General features: G+C 39.3%; 1 protein-coding gene across 1 annotated transcript in view; it reads left to right on the top strand.

Moving 5' to 3' along the window:
- Window positions 1-21,294, top strand: part of ASXL3 (ASXL transcriptional regulator 3) — a 148,898-nt gene extending 127,604 nt beyond the window's left edge. Inside the window, exons 8-11 of the mRNA XM_063076442.1 lie at window positions 6,213-6,309; window positions 8,169-8,274; window positions 12,837-14,793; window positions 17,581-21,294. Coding sequence (XP_062932512.1) covers window positions 6,213-6,309; window positions 8,169-8,274; window positions 12,837-14,793; window positions 17,581-21,294 — 5,874 coding nt within the window. The remainder of the gene's footprint in view (window positions 1-6,212; window positions 6,310-8,168; window positions 8,275-12,836; window positions 14,794-17,580) is intronic.
- The last annotated feature ends 2,966 nt before the right edge of the window (window positions 21,295-24,260 follow it).

Genomic DNA, 24,260 nt, shown 5'->3' on the forward strand with positions numbered 1-24,260 from the left:
AGTCTATATTTATTGGATGGAAGAATAGATTTCCTTTTAGTTGGATTTACCTACTAAAATACCTATTTTGCAAAGCACAGTTTGGGAAATATTGTCCTACTGCAATTTCAAAAATAGCTTTCAAAAATTATTTGTGAAATTGTTTTTAGTGTATTGTTGATCCTCTTTCCTTTAGTGATGCTATCTCTCTTAGCAGTCTTCTTTCATTTTTATACTTACCTTTTGTTATCCTAAATGATAACATCTTCCTCTATGCATAAAACTATAGCATACTTATAGAGTCTCCTGAGCCATCTGAATTATACTTGGTGGTAAGGTATAAATGAAAATTTATCCTTTAGGGAGAATGAATACCCTGGTTTTAATTTTACTGGGCTGTAGACTACAGGGCGCTGGATGCTTGATCATGCAGAGTATATGTTGCTCACTGGTAGCTTATAGTACATATGCTCATTACTCTTTTCATATTGTATTAGTCTCCTGAATGGTGTCTCACTGTCTAGGTTGTCTGTGTTGTAAAGACCCTACTGATTTTTTTATTGGACAACACAGCTAACATAGTGTATTGCACAGAGTGTTGACCTAGGTAATTCTAAATGGCTTCATAGACACTAGCACATGCATTATACAGACCACCTTCTGAAAATACTTTCTTCCTTGCATCTATGATGCCACTTGCTCTGATTTTCTGCCTACCTCTGGCTGCTTTTGCTCAGTCTTCTCCTTCCCATTCTTTCTGCATTAGTGTTTCTCGGCTCTCTACTTTAAGCCATCTGTCTCCTCTTTTAGTAAATATTCTTTGGATGTTCTCATTCATGCCCATGTTCTCAACTACACTTTGTTTGTTAATAATTCCTGATTTTTTTTCCTAATTCTTCACTCACTGCTGAGCTTCTTGCCCCTGTTTTTAGGTATTGACTAGACATATTTACTTGGATGTCTTCAAGATACACGTACATTAATATATCCAAAGCCAAACCCATCATTTGTTTGTCCTACATACTATTCCTCCTTGTGTCATTTCCTGTCCTGATGTCTGGTGCCAGCGTCTGCCCAGTTATTCAAGCCTTATTCCTGGGAATCACCTTTCACCTCTTTGTCTCATTCACCTCACACACATGCTACTCAGTGCTGTCTATTCTGGTCCTAGACCTCTCTTGAATATCTCCATCCTCTCTACTCCCCCTGTCTGAACAATCTCAAGACTTCTCATCATCTGTTCCCTGGATTTCTCTTGATGCTCCTTGACAGGAGTCCCTGCCTCTAGTCTTGCCTTTGTACAGGCAATCCTCTGCACTGTAATAGTGTAGAGGAAGTGATATGTCTAAGATATCTCCTGAATATTATAATCAGCATCTCAACCTTAAGTGGTGCAAAACCAAATCTCCTCCTGTAGTCTTCTCCATTTTAATAAGAAGCAATTTTGTACTTTTCATTGCCAAGGCCAAAAATCCTTGGTGTCCTCCTTGCCTGCTCTCTTTCATACCACACATCCAATCCATTACCAAGTCCTGCTGGCTCAACCTTCAGAATGTAATCAGAACTCCACCATTTCTCACCACCTCCACTGCTGTTACCCTAGCCCAAACTACTATCATTTTTTTCCCCCTGGATCATTGCAATCACTAGACACTGGTGTCCCTGTCAAGTCTTCATCTCCTAAAGCTACGCTGTCCAGTACAGTAGCCACTAGCCTTCTGTGGCTGTCAAGCTCTAGAAATGGCTGATCTGAATTGAGATTTGCTCTAAGAAGACACAGTGTATATTGAAGAATAAGTATGCAAAGGCAACCTACAGTATCTCATTAAGAATATATTGAATACATGTTAAAATAACATTTTAGATAGGTTGGGTTAAATAAAATATATTATTAGAATTAATTTAATTAATTTTCCCCATTGTGATTACTCGAAAAAATAAAATCACACACATGGCTCACATTTGTATTGCTGCTGGACAGCACTGCTCTACTGTTTTGTTTTTTTTTTAAAACACAGCAGTCAGAGAGCTATGCTTTAGAAATGTCAGATCTTATTCCTCAGGCCAGAATCCTCAAGGGAAAAGCCAGTCTGTACAGTAGGCTGTAAGGCCCATCAGATCCTGTCCCCTCAGACCCTCTTTCTCCCACTCTATGACTGCTTGCCAGCTCTTGGGGCCTTCTGGTAAGCCCCACCTGAAGGCCTTTCATTTATCCTCCCTCCGCTCTGCTAATTCTTTCCCAGATAGAGGTATGACTCTTTGTCACTTCTTTCAGGCATCTGCTCAAGTGTCCCCTATTTGTAGTGATATTAGAGAAGTCCATCCTCACACATGATCTAAAACAGCAGTCAGCAGTCTGTGTATCCGCACAGACTCAACACGAATCTTTTCATCATGTTTTGGCTTTACTTTGAACGACTCCTCATTGTCTATAGAATTAAATCCAAATTACTGGTATTTCTAGGTACATCACTGCTATTTAGCCACTTTCTAACTTCAGCACATTTCTTACTATTCCTCTAAGCAGCCCTCATATGTAGTCGGAATCACTTGCAAGAAACACAAAGTAAGAAAAAAAAAAGTGACAAAGAATATAATAAAGGCTTAAAGGATTGTTATTAAATGTAATATATTCTTGTACTGAATTACCTTTCATCCAACTTCAAACATTGTTTGGCGGGCAAGTAGCAACATGTATTTAACCCTTTGAATTCCACTTGACATACATTCCATAAAATGTATATTAATACAATCAATACCAAAGGCAAATGGTATACTCATCAAGAAAGAGTTTAAAGCTTTGTAAAAACAAAAACCTCTATATGAATGTTTCCCATTACTAGTATTTATTTTCCTCTGAAATAATCATTTTCACCAGATTTTTTCTCCTCCCAATTAAAAAGGAAGTATGACTTACCAATAGTTTAGTAAGGTATTTCATTATAAAGGAGATGGTTCTTGGAATAAATTTTCTGCCGTAATGAATTAGAAAAACAAGAATTTACAGCTCAGCAACAAATAAACCTTTGAGAAGTGTTTATTGTTCCAGTTCATTAACATGTTATATCTTTTGGACAGTATTTCTTAAAGGCCATAAAATTAATAGTGTATTTGAAAAGTTTTATTGGCGTGTATTTCCTAAGTCAAATGTAGCCTAGAGTTTAATTGTGCTGTTTCACACAGGCTAGGAATCTGACAGTTAATATTTTTTTTCTGTTTTAAAAGAAAAACATTTTCCTGCAGGGCTGGCTTCCATATTCATGAATGTGTTTATGCCACACTTGAGTTCTCATGTGCTGAAATTGTGAGAATCTGTCAGAGCTAATCTGGATCTGGGATTTTTTTGTGTCTTAAAATTATGCTGAAATTTCAATTAGCAAGTAATCATGCTCCTGGCCTGGCAGGATACACAAAACTAAAATTCTGTTTTTCAGCTACTAGAATTAAGTTTTAAATCTCTCACTACACAAAGCAAGGGCAGCACAGTAACTTTTATTGAGTATCTGCAAGATGCTAAGCATTGTGTGGACTATAGGAGATCATAAGGCACGATGTCCTCAAGAGTAGAATAATTCTAACCTTTCCCACTGTGCCTTCTATAAATGTACTCCATAGTAAACAAACTTCTCAACAGAGAACTTCCCTCCCACCAACTAGTCCTAATTAAAGCCTATCTACGCAGTTAGAGTACCTCTTCCCTTTTAATCTTCCTAAGTGGAGTTGCTTTTCTCCCCAAGGCTCCTGAACCACAGGGACACATATTCACAGTCAATACCCACAAGGAAATTTCAGACTTCTTAGGGGTATGTAATTCAGATGACTATCTTGTCTTCATCCTTATTGTCTTTTCTAGACAGAACCCCTCAATAACAGTCTGTGGAGACTTGTACTCAAGTTCAGCCATCATTTTTAGCCCATCATTTTATACCCCATCTCCCAGAATCATTCTGAGCAATGTTAGTGTTTCCTGAAATATTCCCCCAATGCCTTTACCTCCTCTATTCTGAAGACTTTCATCCAATCCTGAGTATCTCTCAGATTTGCCTTTTGTTTTTTAAATCATCCTGTACAGAAGTATTCCAATACCCTTTCTGATGATGTGTCTGCATCTGTCTTTCCCTCTTGATTCCATCCTTTACACAGCTATTAAAGTCATCTTTTTAAACACAGATCTTTCTAGGCTTTTCCCGGGCTTCAACACTTTGCATAGTTTCTCATTGCCTAGAGCAGTGCTTTACAACTTTCCCCCATCATGGCTCACATGAAGAAGGCAATAGATATGCAGGAGTAAGTGCAGGGGACTCAAGTTTACCGCTGGTACATTCACTGGGCCACTCCCATGTAGAGGATGAAGCCCAAACTCCTTAGCTTAGGATTCTCCCCAGCCCCTTCCCTCCCAAAGCAGACCTCGGAGCAAGAACTTGAGTACAGGCAGTTTGGAAGCAGAAGCCAGGGATTAGACAGTATGAGGCAGGGAGGGAAGAAGCCCTCTGGACCTTTGGGGATCAGTTCTCCTGGAAACATTTTTAGTTGTCACATCTGGAAGAGGGTTGCTACTGGTATAGGATGGGTAGAGGCCAAGATACTACTAAACACCCTGAAATGCACAGGGCGTGCCCCCAAAACAAAGAATTATCTGGCGCCAAGTAACTGTACTGCAGAAGTTGAGAGACCCTTCCCTAGTAAAAGTGATTCCCAACGGGAACCTGGATTTCTAATCCTGCAGAGGCTAGAGCTGTGGGGACAGGGTGCACATGGTCTGCAAGGGGGTCCTGGGGAGTAGTAGTGCAAGGGTTCATTTGTTCCATTTCTTAGTTCCCAGACCCATGTATTTGGCATTGGGGACACAGCACCAAATAGCATTCCTTGGTTCAGGGAATAAACCACATTGCAGAGGCCAGGACATATATCCACTCAAATCTTGAGGCATGGGCTTGGTGATGTAACTGTAGATCACAGCCATCCTGAACCCAGGTGGGTGCAAGGGATGTACATGGACCAGAAGCATCTGCTCCATATAGAATATATTCAGAATGTGAGGGCAAAGACTTTTTTCTTTATTGCCACTGTATTGCCAGTTCCCATGAAAGTGCCTGGCACGTAGGTTCACATTGGTGGCTTAGTAAGAATATGGTGAATAAATGAAACAACTGAGAGTGAGTAAATAATGAATCAATGAATAAGTGGAACCTTACCTGAAATGTTCCAAGTGTACTGAATATTTTAGTGTGATTACCAATATCTTGTTAGAAGCAGCATCTCAGGATCTCAAGTCTGTGGCCTTCCTAAAGGTGTCATGTCAGTCATCAGCATATGTTGATGTCTCTCTTTTCTGGGATCCATTGGCCATTACCCAGTTTAAATAGTTAGTATAATGCTTACTTTTAGATTCAGTATTGTCCTTTGCTCCTACATGATGGTTTATCTGACACATTCATGAAGATATTATTCGAATTAAATTTTGACAAAGGAATAGTATGTCAGTGGGTGAAGATGAAGTGTGGAGAAGGTCATAAACAGACAAAAAGATGAAGAAATCTGGGTGTGTTTTCTGAGGTAATAGTAATTAGAACTTACGATAACTCATATATGAATTATGCGTATGGGAGTAAGAGGAAATTTTTGAAAATCTAGTTGGGTTACAGTCTGCTGGTCTTTGACTACCAGACTAAAGCATCCTTGTACTTTCACAAATCATCCAGTTACTGATTGTTTATGATCTACTGCCTCTGCAATAGAGCTCACACGCTCTGACAGTATACTGTATGCTCCAATTTCTAGCTCTTCTGTCCAAATCCTACTGTTTTGTGACCCCGCACCAGTCCCACCCTCGTGCCTCAAGTTCTTCCTAACCACACATTTCCACCTAAGTATCTTCCCTCAGCTTTCACTTTTTGCATGTCTTAATTTCCGCTCACTTAATGCTTGGCATTATTTAACTTTTTATGTGTTTTATCTTCCCTCCATAACTACATAAGATGCCAATCAAGGACAACACTCTAATTCTTTCCATCCCCTACATCAGTAAGCAGAATGCATGCAATTTTTATCTTAGGAGATTCAGCTTTTGTTGGGTTTCTCTCTTCCCTTACTCCTGCCATGTACTTTCTTTCTCTCTTTCCTCTCTCCTTCACACACACACCCCAATGCCACTTAGCTTTCACTTCTTTCCAGCATACTTTTGCTTTGAATGATTCCTGATGGAGTCTTGTTTTTGTCGGCTTATTTCCTAGATGGGAAGTGATGGAATTTTACGCCTCAGTACTTCAGCTCTAAATAATGAATTCTTTGCATATGCAGCACAAGGGTGGAAACAGCGGCTGGCAGAAGGTAAATTTCTATTTTCTTTTATTATGTGTCATTGGAGTACGCATACTACACCGAGCTTTGCACCTAATTTTGATTTCCAAGTCTTGTTTTTTCCCTGAAATATATTTTAATTTAGTAAAAATTTACATCCCATTTCAATAGACTTCACTAATTCTTTTGTTATATATGGCATTTTTGATGTCCGATATTTTTGAAGAAAGCATGATTTTATCTGGGACATAATAAAAATTTTTGATATAGCAAGTTTTTATTTAGAATGGTAATTTTAATTACATTGTTTGATCCATTACGTATTTTCTTGAATATCCTGGAACCTAAAGAAACTTCTTTTAATACTTCCTTCCCCTGGAGCCACCACTTCATCTTATCTTTTCTTTAGTCACCAAGCTTCTTGAAAGACTAAAAACTACCCATTGCTACCCCATTTTTACTCCCTACTCGTTCACACTGTTATAGTCAGGTGTGGACCCACTCTTCACAACTGAAATGTCCCTCATGGAGAATACTAATGACTTGCTAATGGCAAAGTCCAAGCCCAGTTTCCTCTTTTCAATCCTTACATTTCATGTTCCTCCTCCAATTTCTCATTTGTTTTTTATCCCATCAAATTTGAGACTATCTACCTTAAACATTCATCATATATTTCAAATAGTTTCCTGTGGCTACATTTCTGACAACCCCTTTCTCAGCTTCTTTCAGGAGTGCCTGTTCATTTATGTGAAGATAAACATTCGTGTCTCCAGCATTTTCTTTTCTAACCATACATATTCTCTAAGCAGCCTCAGTCACCACCTTAGTTTGAACTATTGCCTGTATACCAAGAACTTCCAAATGTGGCCCTTGTCCCCTTCTCCTGATCCCCAGTGTTCTGTTTCCAAATGCTACTGGATCTCACGAGCTGATGTCAGGCACCTTAAAACCAAAATGCCCAATATTCAACCCCCTAAATTCCCTTTCACATCTACTCCTCCTGCTCTTTCTTTCTGTAATGTCACCCATGTCTTCACAGTTCCCCAGTTTAAAACCTTAATGATACCTTTGGCCCTCTCAATTTTCCCCAAGCCTATCTGGCCATGAACTGTTAATTATGCCTGACTCATCTTCAGCATTTCTGCTGCTCCTGGTCCAGTTGTAATCTTCATCTCTCATCTGTGCTGTTCAGTAGCCTACCTGGAGTTCTTAGATTTCTTCACTCTTGTCAGACCTATCTTTTTGAGCTGCTTGTTTGGCCATATTCCTTCCCCACTGAGTGCCACAAGGACCTCCCTCTGTCTCTTGTAGAAAAATGAACTCTCTTTAGAACATACATTGGGTAATTGGCCTTAGCTGTCCTTTCCCATTTCATTCTATCCTACATTCTAGTCATAACTGGCCACTCAAAAGAATATATATACATATTCACGTCTCTGTGCCTTGTGATTTAATCACTTTATAAAAGCCTGGTTATCCTTCAAAAGCTAAATCATCTCATACATGTGGTCCTCCTTAATTGACTTAGGCAGAATTGAGTGCTTTCTCTTCTATGCCTTCACTACATTTAATTTCATGGCCTGTGCAAGGCCTTTGACATTATATTACAGTCAACTATGTGCCTCTACTCCCACCAGACTGATTTCCTTGCGGACAGTGAATATACACTCTTTTATTTGCAGCCCTTGGCATGCAATACATTTTAGAGTTCATCAACAATGAAATGACTATTTGAGTGATGTTCATAAAAAGAGAAGCTGTAAAAATGTTATCATTATTCATCATTTTACTTTCCAACATCCATAAAAGTTTACTCAAATGAATTACATGTTTATTAATTGGCAAAGATGTGACTACTTTTACTTAATATATTAGCATTTTCTTTCCAGGAGAGTTTACCCCAGAAATGCAATTGCGGATAAGGCAAGAAATTGAGAAGGAAAAGAAAACAGAACCTTGGAAAGAAAAATTCTTTGAAAGGTTTTATGGAGAAAAGTAAGTACTAGAGCATTTTTTCTCATTTCTCTTAGAAGGAAATGAAAATGTAATTCTCTGCTTCACATAGCACGCTCATATGCTGTAAAACTTAATAAACCTGTGATAAAAGGCAATAGTCCCTTGGTGTAAGAAATTGTGGATAAAATTATAGTGGCATATCAGCACTTAAATTTTAAAAAATGCGTTTTCAAGGGTTTATAACTTGTTCATGAAAATTTATTTCAGACTGAAAACAGCACATGAAATCCTATAGAAGTCATTTTTGGTTTGCTTAAGTGGATTTTAGTAAAATTTTCCTATGTTGGGTTTTTTTATTTTGAAGTATTTTCATTAATGAATACTTTAAAGTTAAGTAGTTTTAGGCACATATTTAAATCTCATATTTTTCAAGGAATATTGTCCATATACATTTTAATCATTGTTTAGTCCTTGTTTGGGGGAGACCCTGAGATATTTTCTTCACATTACCCATCTTCCTTTTCAAGTATTATCTGTGTCTGTTTTTAATTTATTACTTGTGTGTGTGGATGTGTTTCTTTTTAAAGTTACCTGTAGTACCAGACACATGACTGAGGGTAGAATTAAAAGATACTACTACTCTTTCCATGAACTTTCTGAAGTCCCCTTGTAAGTGTGGTAGTAACGGAACTAACCTGAAAGCAGTTTCACCTTTGTCTTACACTTAGCAGAGACATATTCTACTTGGGCAGAATTAGTGTCTCATAAACAATCAGATCCCTAAGAAAGGAGGGATGTAAGAGCCTGCTATTGACAGTGACTTCAGATCTCCCTTAGCGGAGGAATTTGTGCTCTAACTCCCACATACGTAATTAATGCTTCAAAGTTGTTATTTTGTGTCACAGACACAGAGGTGGTAAAACTTATGCCATTTGATCTCATTTCACAAAATTCCCCCAGTAAGTGGGAGGAGTAAAAAAAAAAAAATGCCAGAAGGAGTCTCACCTGAGAGCTCTTAATGAAAAAGAATCAGATGATTCACAGACTGCTCACTCAGAGCAGGCTGGCCTTGGTGAGTTGTCCTAATTAGCAGGACTCCTGAGTGGGAAGGCCTGTTTTTGATTGCTGTGCTAGGATTCCTAGAATGTATATATGAGGGTACTTCCAAGAGTTCATGGGAAAATTCGTATTATCCTTTAATTCCATTTTTGCACAAATATCTTGAAGTATCCTTATACATACTTAAGCAAAATTGAATAGTGATAATGTCTTTTCTCAAAAATTAAAATGTGGCAAACTAGTTATATGTCTTCACTTATAGTCACCAGAAGTATCACTCAAGCCTGGCTGTATCAAAATCCTCACTGGAGATTTAAAAAGTAGGTATAGGTTTCCCAAACCCACCCCAAACATACTGATTGAGAATCTCCAGGAGTTGAGCCCAGGAATCCATAATCTTAGAAGCTTTCTAGGTCATGCTGATGCCCAGCAGGATTAAGAACCCTGGAAGAGGAGATTGAAGACCCCTCAGGAGCTCTCTCCTCCTTTTGTCTGTAGAATGGAATGTTGGGAGAGCTCTTTTCGGAATGGCAGAAACATAACTGAGTCAGTTACCTCCAAAGCCCTGGTCCTTAACTTTTGTTAATTAATGGACTCATTCTCTTATCAATTCAACAATATTTATTTAACATCTCCTCTGTGCCAGACACTGTTCTAGGTGCCAGGTGTTCAGTCTTCTGTAGGGCTTCCTAGGCCTTCAGAGAGCCTACATTCTAGTGACTTTGCATTACAGAGAGCTTTCCTTCATTCAACAAATAACCATTGAGCATACTCTGGCTCTGATATTTTTCTAACAGCTTTACAAATATTATTTTATTTAATCCTCCTAACAATTCTGTAAGGTGTATACCATTATTATTATTATTTAAAACAACAATTAGGAAACCGAGGGAGAGTGAAGCTAAGCAATTTTGCCAGGTGTATACAGTGAGGTTAAATAACTTCCTCAGCATCTTAATCCCGCAAATCCTTCTCAGAAAAATTCATACACATCTACAGTTATTTGCAAGAAATTTGGGGTCTTCATAGACTCCAGTGGATATCAGTTTAAGGCCCCTGCCCTAGAAGGTGATAACTAAGCTACTATGAGTAGCTCCGAATACAAGAAATTCTTCTACTTGACCCTTCTTTTGCTGTAGTTTATTGATAGTTTTTGTCCCATCAAATCACTGGACTTGTCTTTTGTTCTTTTCTGTCTTTGATTACATATTGGATGACATGTGCTTTGGACATTTCATTAACTATCCTTTTCATTTTGTTACACCCAGATTACCTATATTTCTCCAATATATGAGGGATTTTCCCTAGCATCAGACAATTTTCAGCTGACTGACACTGTGTGTCTTTTCATTGCTCTAAGTTTTTTCAAGAATGTTGCCATTCAGGCTTGTCTCCAGTTAATATCTGTCTGATTTAGTTCTCAGTTTTAGATATATATTATGACTCTTACTGGCTTAATATGCTAATAACATAGTACTGTTCTGTATTTGTTTTAGTCACTTAGAGATCACCCATGTACTCCCATCCCTCGGTATCCATGAGGGATTGGTTTCAGGATCGCCCTGTGGATACCGAAATCTGCAGATGCTCAAGTCCCTGATATAAAGTGGCATAGTATTTGCATATAACCTATGCACCTCCTCCTGTATACTTTAAATCTTCTATAGATTAATTTTAATATGTAATGCAATATAAATACTATGTAAATAGTTGTTACACTGTTTTGCTTAGGGAATAATGTCAAGGAAAAACGTTCAGTACAGACACAATTTAAAAAAAATATATATTTTCTATCTGAGGTTTGTTGAATCCGTGGATGCAGAGCCCATAGATATGGAGGGCTAATTGTATATGCTTACTCAGAATTATGGGGCTCGGTCAGTGAATTTGTAGTCTAGATTTCTGAAGGTCAAGGTTTTCCTTTGTGTGATATGGAGTGTGCTGTGAGCATCTTCTTTCTATGCCTTGTGCCATGTTAAATCTATTTTCCTATGAAAGTAATAAAATGTCGCCATAAGCATATTTTATACATTGCTTTTTAATATATATACACACACACACACACACACACATGCATTCATATACACACATACATATACAAGGTTACTTCAAAAGGTTTGTGAAAAAATATAATTAAAAGTTAATACGAATCTTTCAATGAACTTTTTGAAGCATCTCTGTGTGTGTGTGTGCTTGTGTAGTTATCCATTTCTTTATTTAATAATATCGTTATTAACCAACTAGCAGAAATTTGGCTGTCAGTAGTTAGATTTCTGTGTATATACCTAACCTAGTATTAGTGGTACCTCTGCTTGACCCAGTCCCAAGGGGCCTTTTTTCTAGCTGATATCTTCTGCTTTAAATTTATCTGTAATGTTCTGTTCCCCTCTGTATAGTACAGTTATAAACTGGAGCTTGATTTGATCCCATCTTAGGGTAAGTTGAAAGAAAAGAAACTAATTGTAAAGGCCGTGTCTTCCCACTTCTTTTCAGAGCCTTCTGAATTGAAGAAGGAAAGGATCAAATGTCTAAAAAGTGTATTCGATTTTATTTCCCTTTCATTTTGAGAATTTTATTTAAATGAAAGGGAAAATGGATTTCAGTGAAGTATTTTCTTGCATCATTAGCTGCATTTCTTCACTTCTCTTTCTCTGGAAATGTTCTCTCTCCTGCTTTGTTATTGCCTGTACCTTCATTTAGCTTCATCTGGAGTGGCATATTTCTTTACTATCTGATGCTGACCTTGTAACTTAATATAACAGAAAACAGTGATTTACAGTATCCTCTATTATAATTCTGATTAGCTTTGCCTTAAGACCTGAATGTTAGGCTGGATTATTTCTTGGTTTTCTTTACTGTTTGTATGGAATATCTTTACAGTAAGAGATGAAAGAATTTAAAAGTCTTGCTTCACACAAATGTTAGCTGGTAGAATAACTTTGACCTCAAATATGTTTTATTATTCTTTAATGAAATTTCCATATTGTCTCAGGTTAGACTCTGAGATGCTAAAATAAGTGATTGAGTAACACGTCTTAGGGTAGTTTAAGAGAACCAATCTTTGAAAGTCATTTCAATTTCAAAATTTAAAGAATTTTATTCATCTTCCATTGATCTTAATTATTTGGTTCTGTTGCATTCCCTGAGGATTACATAATTTTTTACTATAAGGCATCTTTCTACTTTCTGATTTTTTTAAAAAATTACATCTTATGTATTATTTTGCTTTTCTGCCCATATTTTCCAGTTTTTTGTTGTATGTAATTTTCTTATTCTTTTGCAAACACTTGATAAAGTTCATATCCCCTTTCTCACAAAATAAAAATCTATATCTTTCTTAACCAGAAGTAGAGTTTTAGTTGTGATGATAAAAGCAGCAGAGAAACTACATCATAATCAACTAGTTTACATAAATTAAGTGTTAGCAACTGTAAGATTAATTTGATGCATTTACTTCTGAGTACTATGTTTGTAAGAAATCCAAGTTGTACCTTTCATGTTTTGTGATTGAACAATAATTTCTTATCTCTAATTTTGTTCAGGTTGGGCATGTCAAGAGAGGAATCTGTGAAACTCACTTCTGGACCAAACAATGATGGAGCTGAAAGTAGTTCTTCATGTGGAACCTCTGGCCTACCTGGTTCTTCTTCACAGACTGTCCTGGAAGAACAACAGCCAAAAAGCACGAAAAGTCCAGCTTCTCCAGAGCCTGATTTTTGTGCTACTCTTTGTCCTATGGTAGAGGTCCCAGCTAAGGATGTAATGGCAGAATCGGAGTCAGAGGATATCTTGATCCCTGAAGAATCTGTGATTCAGGAAGAAATTGCAGAAGAGGTAGAGACTAGTATTTGTGAATGCCAGGATGAAAATCATAAGACAATACCCGAATTTTCTGAGGAGTCTGAAAGCCCAGCCAACTCTCATGAGGAACCCCAAATAGCACCTCCTGAAGATAACTTGGAATCCTGTGTTATGATGAATGATGTTTTAGAAACTTTGCCGCATATCGAAGTTAAGATAGAAGAGAAATCAGAACCTCCCCAGGAAGAAATGTCAGTTGTTATTGATCAGTTAGAAGTCTGCGACTCTCTTCTTCCTTCCACTCCGTCTGTGACTCATGCCAGTGACACAGAACATAAGGAGCCAGAAACTGCAATAGATGACAATGCTGCAAAAATAAAAACAGGGTCATCTTCTCTAGAAGCCCAGTTTCCAAATGAAGGAATTTCTGTAGATATGGAGCTGCAGAGCGATCCTGATGAACAGCTTTCTGAAAATGCTTGCATCTCTGAAACTTCTTTCTCTTCAGAGAGCCCAGAGGGAGCCTGTACCAGCCTGCCATCCCCAGGAGGGGAAACCCAATCCATGTCAGAAGAATCATGTGCTCCAGCCTCGCTTGAGACAACGTTTTGTTCTGAGGTGTCCAGCACTGAAAATACAGACAAATATCATCAGAGAAACCCAACTGATGAAAACCTTCATGCATCTCTGATGTCAGACATATCTCCAATATCCACTTCACCTGAAATATCCGAAGCATCTCTTATGTCCAACTTACCATTAACATCTGAAGCATCGCCGGTATCCAACTTACCTTTGACATCAGAAACATCACCGATGTCGGATTTACCTTTGACATCAGAAACTTCTTCAGTGTCTTCCATGCTTCTCACGTCTGAGACCACTTTTGTGTCCAATTTGCCACTTCCTTCACAAACATCTCCAATTTCTAATTCTTCCATAAACGAAAGAATGCACCAACAAAGAAAGTCACCTTCCATATCTGAAGAACCACTCTCTCCACAGAAGGATGAGCCTTCTGCCCCTGCAAAACCCTTGGGGGAGAACCTTACCTCCCAGCAGAAGATTCTGCCCAGTGCTCCTGAACCCATCAACACGAGTGCTTCTTCCATTGCTCCCGAAGCCTTTCCATCGGAAGAACTGCATAGTAAGACCCTGAGTCAGCAGCCTTGTAAATCACATGTTGAGATGGAGAAGCCCTACCCTGCTTCTATTCCAGAACTCCCTTCTACTGAAATGATAAAAATCAAAAATCACAGCGTCCTGCAAAGGACAGAAAAGAAAGGAATATCCTCACCATTAGAGTTATCTGTCTTCTCTGAAGAGACAGAGAGTAGAGGAAATGAGCTTCCATCAGCGAAATTACAGGACAAACAGTATGTCTCATCAGTAGATAAGGCTTCATTTTCAGAAGGCTCTAGAAATAAAACACACAAGCAAGGGATCACACAGAATTGGTTGGAGACCTCACATGCTTCCAAGTTTTCAGAGCCCTCCAGGTCACCTGATGGGATAAGAAATGAAAATAGAGATTCAGAGATTTCAAAGAGGAAAACTGCAGAGCAGCACAGTTTTGGAATCTGTAAGGAAAAGAGAGCAAGGATAGAAGATGATCAGTCAATCCGGAACATATCATCTAGCAGCCCACCTGAGAAAGAACAGCCTCCAAGAGAGGAACCCAGAGTTCCCCCTCTCAAGGTATGGTATTTTTAAAATAGGCAATTTCATAGGTAGCCTTTCCTATTTGAGAAACTTAATTTTTTAAGAGTAAATTAGGTTTTTCTCTTTCCAGGTTTTATGTGGCAATTTATAATTGAATCTTCCTACCACCCGAGTCTAATAGTAAATGATCCTTTTTAAGACTATGCATTGAACTCATATGAGAAGTTCAGATACGAGCATGTATTTAGACCTCAGCATTTAAGGAAAAGAATCATGGAGAGATAACAGGGTCTGGGAGGGCCTATAGGCCACTGAGTCACCGGGGCTTTTGGGGATTCCAAGATGTAGGACAGAGATTTATATAAACATGAGAAGATGTGAAAGATAATTCAGTGTCGTATAAAAGTTCAATAGGACTAGGGAAAGAAGTAGTCTAAAGTCAGTGGCAAACACTAAGGAGATGAAGTTGTGTATTATCCCTTCATTAAATTTCCAATAAATATATAACACCACCGTTGCCTAGCAGGGAGGACCTGGCTTATTGTGGAGTCTCATGAAATATTTCTTGAATAAATCAGTAAAATTGCCTTCTGAACCCTGCGGGAGAATGCTGTAGATATATAGATACAACTTCTATTTTTTTTTTAATTTCCAAGATAATAAAGAGGTCTTTAACTTAACAAAATAATAAAGCCTTGTACACAGACATTTCTGGTTATATACTTTCTTTGATCCCAGGTGAATTTTAACTTTCAGAAAACAAACCTTTTATATAAATTGAGTCACCTACTAAACTGAAAATTAAGGTTAATATATATAAAAAAAGACCTGTTTAATTAAAAAAAAATTTCTGCTTTCTGTAATTTGTACTTATTTAATGCTTTTATCTAAGTGCATTTATATTGTCATGCAATAACATAGATGATTCCATCATAGGACTGCTCTAGAATTATAAACATTTCGAGCTTTTAAGAATTTCTCTTTATTTTGCTCTGCTCGCTCTACTTATATGTGACTCATTATCTCTTCATAAAGCTGACTTTTAAGAGTGTGGTTGTAGTTATTCTATTTAATAAAGTAGTCCCTATTAAATAAGATTCTAGAGATGTAAAAGATGAACATTAAGTTCCAATTAAAAAGCCGCTGTGCATTTTAATTTCTGATGCAATGGAAAGAATAACATAAATATATTTTATACTACTATTATATATTACACTATTTCCGAGGAAATATTTTTAAACATACCAGTCTGATTTTTTTTCAAAAGCTTATTTTCAGAGTGATATGCACTTTATTTAAAGATAGATAGGTAGATAGATACTATAAGCATATTTGATATTTGTTTGTTCTCAAGCTATTAAGGATATTTAGGTTTAATTTTCTAAATGTGTTCCGTTTTTTAGAATAAGGGAAACATTTAAAAGGGAAAATTGGATCCTCTTGCCAAATTCATCTTTTCTTGGCCCTTGTATTAGAAGAGAGGCTTTAAGAGCAGTTTGATAATGAGAAATAAGATAGTTCAGGATGATAATTGCATCAATCAAAGTTCCAAAGCATAGTTCTAAATTGATATGATCCTGTAGTATGTGTCAATTATAATGTAAATATACATATGTTAGGAAGAGAGAGAGAAGCTTTTTAGGAAAAGCTTCTTGTAGAGAAGGAAAAGTGGAAGCAGAGTACATGTTAACAGCATTAAATTGGGAGTCCACTTGCTAGTTATATGACCATAGGGGCAGACTGTTTCACCTCCACAGACCTAATTTTTTCAACTGTAAAGCAAGGAACTTTTAACTAGCGCCCTTCCAGCTGTAGAAATCTCTGACTCTAAGAATGCTCTTAGCGACCAGAACATCACAGCATTGCTTTCGTATGCTGGTGGTTAGGTTTTGTGCCTCATAAATTGGGTGATGACTTCATGAGTCTCTAATTAAAGCTTGAGTAGGTGAATAGTCTAGATTGGGACATGTATGAAATTCAAAAGATCATGAATTATCAATATCAAAAGAAACTGCTCAACCATACATTCTTTGAGAGGCAGAAAAGCAGAGTTGCCCTTGCTCTTATGAAAACGTAATAATAATTCATCCCTTTGGAAAACATAGCACTCTCATAAATATAGTCTCATCCATCTTTGTAATAGCTCTGTGAAGGAAATAGACCAGAAATAACTAGTCTCATTTTACAACTGAGTTTACAAACTTTTCTTGTGTTCTGATTATATATGTATAAGGCAGCATGCTAGGTGGCATGAGAGCACATAAAAACTATAGACCCCTTGGCTCAGAGAGATTACTGGAGAAACCGAGATACATACTGATTTGCCTAAGATCACAAAGTTCCTTTGTGTAAAGTTGGGATGAGAATTCTAGTCTTCCAGCTTTTTGGCCAGGGCTTCTTCTTTGGGTCAAGTTAAGACAGATAAACTCACATAGAGTTGAGGTGCCAGTTTTTCATGACAGCAAGGCAGATAATTTGAAAACTAAATATCACTAAGTCTTTGTAGCTAGCCTCATTTTAAGAAGCATGGATTTTGTTTCCATTTATATGAAACATTAAGATGCTTCATTTTCATGCGAAATGAAGTCACCAATTGATGTTTTTGTAGATTAAAAACAGAGATTAAAAACTTATGTTTCACATATATGCTTCATTTATCGTTGTTACTTTTTACTCTACAGGCCCGTTCAGGGGTTTAGGTGCAGTTTATCCCACATTACAAGAGAATACAGCTAGTCCTTTTCCTTGCATTACTGTGTTCCACATGCCTCCTCTGCAATTGTGTATGAAGTGCTTTACCTTTCTATTCTCTCCTTCTTTTAGATCCAGCTTTCCAAAATTGGGCCACCTTTCATTATCAAGAGCCAACCAGTGTCCAAACCAGAGTCTCGAGCATCCACTAGCACATCCGTCAGTGGGGGGAGGAATACAGGAGCCAGGACCCTCGCAGATATCAAGGCCCGTGCCCAACAAGCCCGGGCCCAGCGGGAGGCTGCTGCAGCTGCTGCTGTAGCCGCTGCAGCAAGCATCGTCTCTGGAGCCATGGGGAGCCCAGGAGAGGGTGGAAAGGTGAGAACTCTAGCACACATTAAAGAGCAGACAAAGGCTAAGCTCTTCGCAAAGCATCAAGCCCGAGCCCACCTCTTCCAGACCTCAAAGGAGACCCGGTTGCCTCCACTCAGCTCAAAAGAAGGGCTTCCAAACTTAGAAGTCTCTTCTACCCCTGAAACAAAAATGGAAGGTTCAACTGGTGTCATTATAGTCAATCCAAACTGCAGATCTCCTAGCAACAAGTCTGCGCACCTCCGGGAGACCACCACTGTATTACAGCAGTCTCTTAACCCCACTAAACTTCCAGAAACTGCCACTGACTTATCTGTGCATAGTTCTGATGAAAACATAGCAGTGTCACATTTATCTGAGAAAATTGTTTCATCTACCTCTTCTGAAAATAGCAGTGTGCCCATGCTTTTTAATAAAAATTCTGTCCCTGTGTCTGTTTGCAGCACTGCTATATCAGGAGCAATTAAAGAACATCCCTTTGTGAGTTCTGTTGATAAATCCTCTGTTCTAATGTCTGTTGACAGTGCAAACACTACAACTTCTGCTTGTGATATAAGCACGTTAAAAACCATCCAGGGAACTGACACTCCATGCATAGCCATTATACCAAAATGTATTGAAAGCACTGCTCTTCCGGCCACTACAGAGGGCTGTGGCATATCGAGCTCCATGAATGATAAGCAGTTGTTAATATCAAACAGCAATGCCAGTAACTTAGTCACCAGTCAGTACACTTCTGTGCCAACTCCCTCCATTGGAAGTAATTTGCCAAACCATCTCTCCACTAGCTCTGTCTTGATTCCCCCAAAGGGCATTAGCAACAGATTTCATTCTGAGAAGATAGCCATGCCTGGGAGTGAAGAACAGGCCACCGTATCCATGGGTACCACTGTGCGAGCAGCCCTCAGCTGCAGTGATTCAGTAGCAGTCACAGACTCTCTGGTGGCACGCCCACCCGTCGCAATGTTTACTGGAAACATGCTAACAATAAACTCTTACGACAGTCCTCCCAAGTTAAGTGCCGAAAGCTTGGACAAAAATTCAGGGCTTCGAAACAGGGCAGACAGTTCTGGGAAACCTCAGCAGCCACCAGGGGGTTTTGCCCCAACAGCCATAAACAGATCTATTCCATGCAAAGTCATTGTTGACCACAGCACCACGTTGACCTCCAGTTTGTCTTTGACTGTCTCCATTGAAACTGCAGAAGCCAGCGGGGACCTCCAGAACAGGGCAGCAAAGACTGAGGCCTGCATACAGCCTACGGCGTGTCCTCAGGTATCTGTTATCAGCAGGCCTGAGCCAGTTGCAACTGAAGGCGGAGATCATGGTTCTAGTCTCACTGGGGCTTCTGCAGTAAACCAAGACTGTAAAACATTGAAGGCCACCTGCACAGGTCCTCGGGAATTACCCCTTGTGGTTACAGATAAGTTAAATGAGGCGACTGCTCCTAGTCATAGCTTTGCCGAGCAGGCACGTGGCCCAACTACTTTCAAAGGTGAAGCAGACACAGCCTGTAGCAATCAGTGTAACCCAGGTAACCGGATCTGCTGGAACGATGATGTGATGAGGAGCACAGGACAACCTTTGGTTAGTCACTCGGGTTCAAGTAGACAGAAGGACTACATAGAGCAGAGCGGTCCAAAGGCTATCAAAACTGAACACGCCAGCTACTTGAACATGTCAGAACTTCACTCTAGGAATCTCATAGCGAATGTCACTCTTCCTGTGAAATCCGAACTTCACGAAGTGGACAAGGGCTTTAGAATGGACACAGAGGGCTTCCCTGCTCCTGAGCTGCCTCCTCCGGCTGCAGAGGTAGCCTCTAGTACACAACAAGCACAGAACGTGAAAGCTTCCACCATGAGTCCTATGGAAGAGGTTATTTCCTTGGCTACGGACACCCTGAAAAGAGTTCCCAGTGCAGCAAGCTCGAGCTGTCGTCTGTCGTCTGTGGAGGCTAACAATCCACTAGTGACACAGTTACTACAGGGCAACCTGCCTTTGGAGAAAGTGTTGCCACAGCCCAGGTTGGGAGCCAAGCTCGAAATCAACAGGCTTCCTTTGCCTCTTCAAACTACCTCAGCGGGTAAAACAGCAGCAGAGAGGAACGTCGTTGAAATGCCGTCCAACTCTCCAAATCCAGATGGTCGGGGCTACTTGGCTGGGACCATTGTACCACTGCAAATGAGGAAGCGAGAAAACCACCCCAAAAAGAGAGTTGCCCGGACTGTGGGGGAACACACCCAAGTGAAATGTGAAGCAGGGAAATTGTTGGTGGACCCAGATATTAAAGGGGTGCCTTGTGTCATCAATGCCAGCATGGCTCAGCTAGGACATAGCCAGCCATTTAAGCAAGACTGGCTGAACAAGCACTCCATGCAGAACAGAATTGTTCACAGCCCTGAGGTCAAACAGCAGAAGCGGCTGCTCCCCTCATGCAGCTTCCAGCAGAACCTGTTCCATGTCGACAAGAATGGTGGCTTCCACCCTGATGCTGGTACGTCCCACAGACAGCAGTTTTACCAAATGCCTGTGGCTGCCAGGGGCCCCATTCCTACTGCAGCTCTATTGCAGGCCCCTTCCAAGACCCCAGTGGGATGTAGTGCATTTACCTTCAATAGGCATCTGGAACAAAAGGGATTGGGAGAGGTTAGCCTTTCTCCAGCACCTCACCAACTAAGGTTAGCCAACATGTTATCCCCCAATATGCCCATGAAAGAAGGTGACGAGGTGGGAGGTACTGCCCACGCAATGCCAAACAAAACGCTAGTGCATCCGCCACCACCTCCCCCTCCTCCTCCCCCACCACCTTTGGCTTTGCCTCCCCCTCCTCCCCCACCACCTCCACTACCTCCACCTCTCCCTACTGCAGAAGTCCCATCCGATCAAAAACAACCGCCAGTTACCATGGAAACCACTAAGAGACTTAGTTGGCCGCAGTCCACGGGCATATGTAGCAATATAAAATCAGAACCTCTTTCTTTTGAGGAAGGTTTAAGCAGCAGCTGTGAACTGGGCATGAAGCAAGTTTCCTATGACCAGAATGAAATGAAAGAACAGTTAAAAGCATTTGCGCTAAAAAATGCAGATTTCTCTTCCTATTTGCTCTCTGAGCCACAAAAGCCTTTTACCCAATTAGCTGCTCAGAAAATGCAGGTGCAGCAACAACCACAGCTCTGTGGAAATTATCCAACAATACACTTTGGTAGCACGAGCTTCAAAAGGGCAGCATCTGCAATTGAAAAGTCCATTGGGATTTTGGGAAATGGCTCCAATCCTGCCACGGGTCTGCCCAGTCAGAATGCTCAGATGCCCGTTCAGAACTTTGCCGACAGCAGCAATGCAGATGAACTGGAACTCAAATGCTCTTGCCGGCTGAAAGCCATGATTGTGTGCAAAGGCTGTGGGGCCTTCTGCCATGATGACTGCATAGGTCCTTCCAAACTCTGTGTAGCTTGCCTGGTTGTACGATAAGAGCTGAGTGAAAGATGCAGTATCCCTTTTCGACACAGAAAAGCCAAACAGCATCGGCCACAACAAATTGAGTAACACGGTGATTTATATCATGCTAATTTATTTTGCTTTGGAGCAAATTATCTTTCTCTGTGGGATTATTATTTTCTTCCATTTCTCATAAAGGGGAGGACTCACCCCAACCGAATGGCTCAGCAGCATAGCTTTGACATATTTAGTCTCCGTTCCAAGCTTTGGAAAGTTTCTGTTCATGTGTAGACAAGTTGCTGGTGCATTTTTTTTTAACCTGGGTGTAGATAGGCAAGTGACATTTTTAATTAATAACCAGAAATGCAGATATGGAAAGAGAATGGTCAAAGTAATTTCAGGTGGTTATGCATTTTTCTGTGGATTAGCCACTGCAGCAAGGGTTTTTACAGTTGACTTTTCTGGACCTACTTCTACTATGATGATTAGATCCTATTTGGAAAGGGGAATCTGATTTAAATATGTGATTCCTTGTGTTTACTCATATCACAAAAGATACATTACAGGAAGTATGCCATTAATGAAATCCACTGTCCTTATTATTTATTCTCTTTGCTCTGTTTCTTTGAGACTGAACCAGAGTATCTAGGTCTGCCTTGGATTTTGGACATATATTGTAGTGAAATGTGTCCTACACCTGAAATTGCAGCATGTACCTCATACCCAGTAATCTGGTTATAGGCCTTTGACACCTGATGATATAAGATGAATTGGCCAACAAAAGGCCATAGGCCCAGAGCATTTTGGAGCTTCATGTGTGGCTTTTAAGAGCAAGTATGAAAAAAATGCCCTAAAATTAAAAGCAAACCAATAAAATGCTGTATATGCACACATAAATGGGTTGATGATGTAAATATTACTCCATCCTATTCACCGTAATACAATTATTAGCTATTAAAATATGGAGGAAAATCATTGTAGCCCTTTATTATTGATGCCACTAGTACATTCTGGCTTCTGACTTCACCGAGATTGGCCACCACTTTTTAAACATGTAATCCGTGATAGAAGGGACTACAGGAGGCTGGCGTGTTGACATTTTTCAGAACAATTTTTTTTTTTCATGATTTATAATCTGTAATTATATTTGACTCTGAAATAACCCCTTCTTAAAAAACTGTTCTAGGTATTGCATGTTTTGGTTTTTTCCCTCAGGTGAACTCAGTAATTCTTCATATTTGGGGGTGTGGAGCTGCTTTTGAAAAAGGGATACTGCATCTTACTGTTCTTTTCCACATTTAGCCAGTAAAGTCCGAGTGCTGAGTCTTTGAGCTACGTTCCACATGCTTTGGCCACCCTCATGCGGAGAGCAGCTGTAGTTTAGGAGGTCCTGTTCCCAAAAGCAAGTTCAAAAGCACATGCACGTGTGGGAAGATGAAAGAAAACAAAAACCACGCCCATTTAACCTCAGATTACAGAGCACAAAATATCGAGTGCCATTAACCCATTGATTGTGGCTGTAGAATTAAAAAAAAAAAAAAAAAAAGAAAACATGGGGGGGAAAACATCATCTGTATCCAGGGTAAGAATAACATATTTTACATGGGATCATCGTAATCAATGTAAACTTTTTGACATTCCCTTAAAACACATCTTAAAAGTTGACTGGAATGAGCAGAAGTTACATTCCCGGGGGGGGGGGGGGGACCACTTGTGAATTTTTATAATCGACTATGGTATATGTTCTTATTCTCCATATTTATTACTGTGACGTTGCCAAATTTCTTTAGGTGATAGAGACATCGTTCTTATTAACAATTGCTGATAGTGAAAGACATGTTATCTTAAGAAAGAAAGAAAAACAAAGGCCTGCCTCTGTGGCTGTGACTCGGTGCTTCAGTACTGTCACTTCTGTTTTTCACATCATTAAAGTTAAAATCAATGACTGAGAAATTTAGCAATGCCCTTAACCACCCTTCCCAAGGAATGCAGCATAAATTCCAGCGGATCCTTAGTTAACTCTGCTCGCCAGGTTGCATCTGGGTGGTGTCCTTATCAGTGGTGTTTTTATGGTCTGCTTGGCTCTGATATCATCTTGATTCTGAAGATCAAGCTCTTAGTCTCACAGCGGTACACCCCTATAATATAGACATTTGCATGCAAATTCCTTCCAAATTCAGTCGCCGCTATACCAGTGTCAGATACTGTCTACACCAGCAGATTGAAAACTACCACATCAGTAACTGACACGGTGTTGAAAGAAACTCCAGTCTACGAAAACTTCGTACTCTGTATGTGAGGTACAATTGAGGCTGATGTAATGCTGAGCTCATGATCAGTTGAATACTGCCTGCAAGTTGCTTACTGGGAATAAAGGAAAGTGTCCTTCTCTATGTTTTGATTTTTCGCATAATAGGTTTGGAGAATCAATTGTTGATAGTGCATGGATTCTGTCATCCAAGTCCAAAGAGCAAAATTTTTCTGTGCCCTTGCTCTTTTTTGCCCCAATTCAAATTTCTAGTGTTCTCATATGGTTTATATAACTGAAAAACTAATCTTAGGCTAAAGAAATAATGGAAAGAAGAGAAATTCAGAAGTAAAATGTGGGTCAGGTATTTTATAGGCGTCCATTTAATATATATACAAAAGCCAGTATATTTGAATTAGGTGAGTAGATTCTTAGTTTTCTGATTTCTACATGTGTCTGCCTATGTGCAAATGGAGTATGTTATTTACTACATGGTTATTGTGGTGTAATGTGCAAATTTTATTGTGTGCATTATCCTGATTACTGGACACTATTTTATCCCTATCAGGAATGGAACTTGCACATATAACATGCAATTTTTTTTTTTTTTTTTAAATCACAAAGGATGTATTTCCCTAAGTAGCACTTTTGGAGCAGGGGAAGGAATAAAACTGCTATACCCCAATCCCCCTATTATATGATATGCATATGCCTGAGGTGTATAAAGACATTTAGGTAGTTAATGGGCATG

The sequence above is a fragment of the Cynocephalus volans genome, chromosome 13 (assembly GCF_027409185.1).
Source record: "Cynocephalus volans isolate mCynVol1 chromosome 13, mCynVol1.pri, whole genome shotgun sequence".
NCBI lineage: Eukaryota > Metazoa > Chordata > Mammalia > Dermoptera > Cynocephalidae > Cynocephalus > Cynocephalus volans.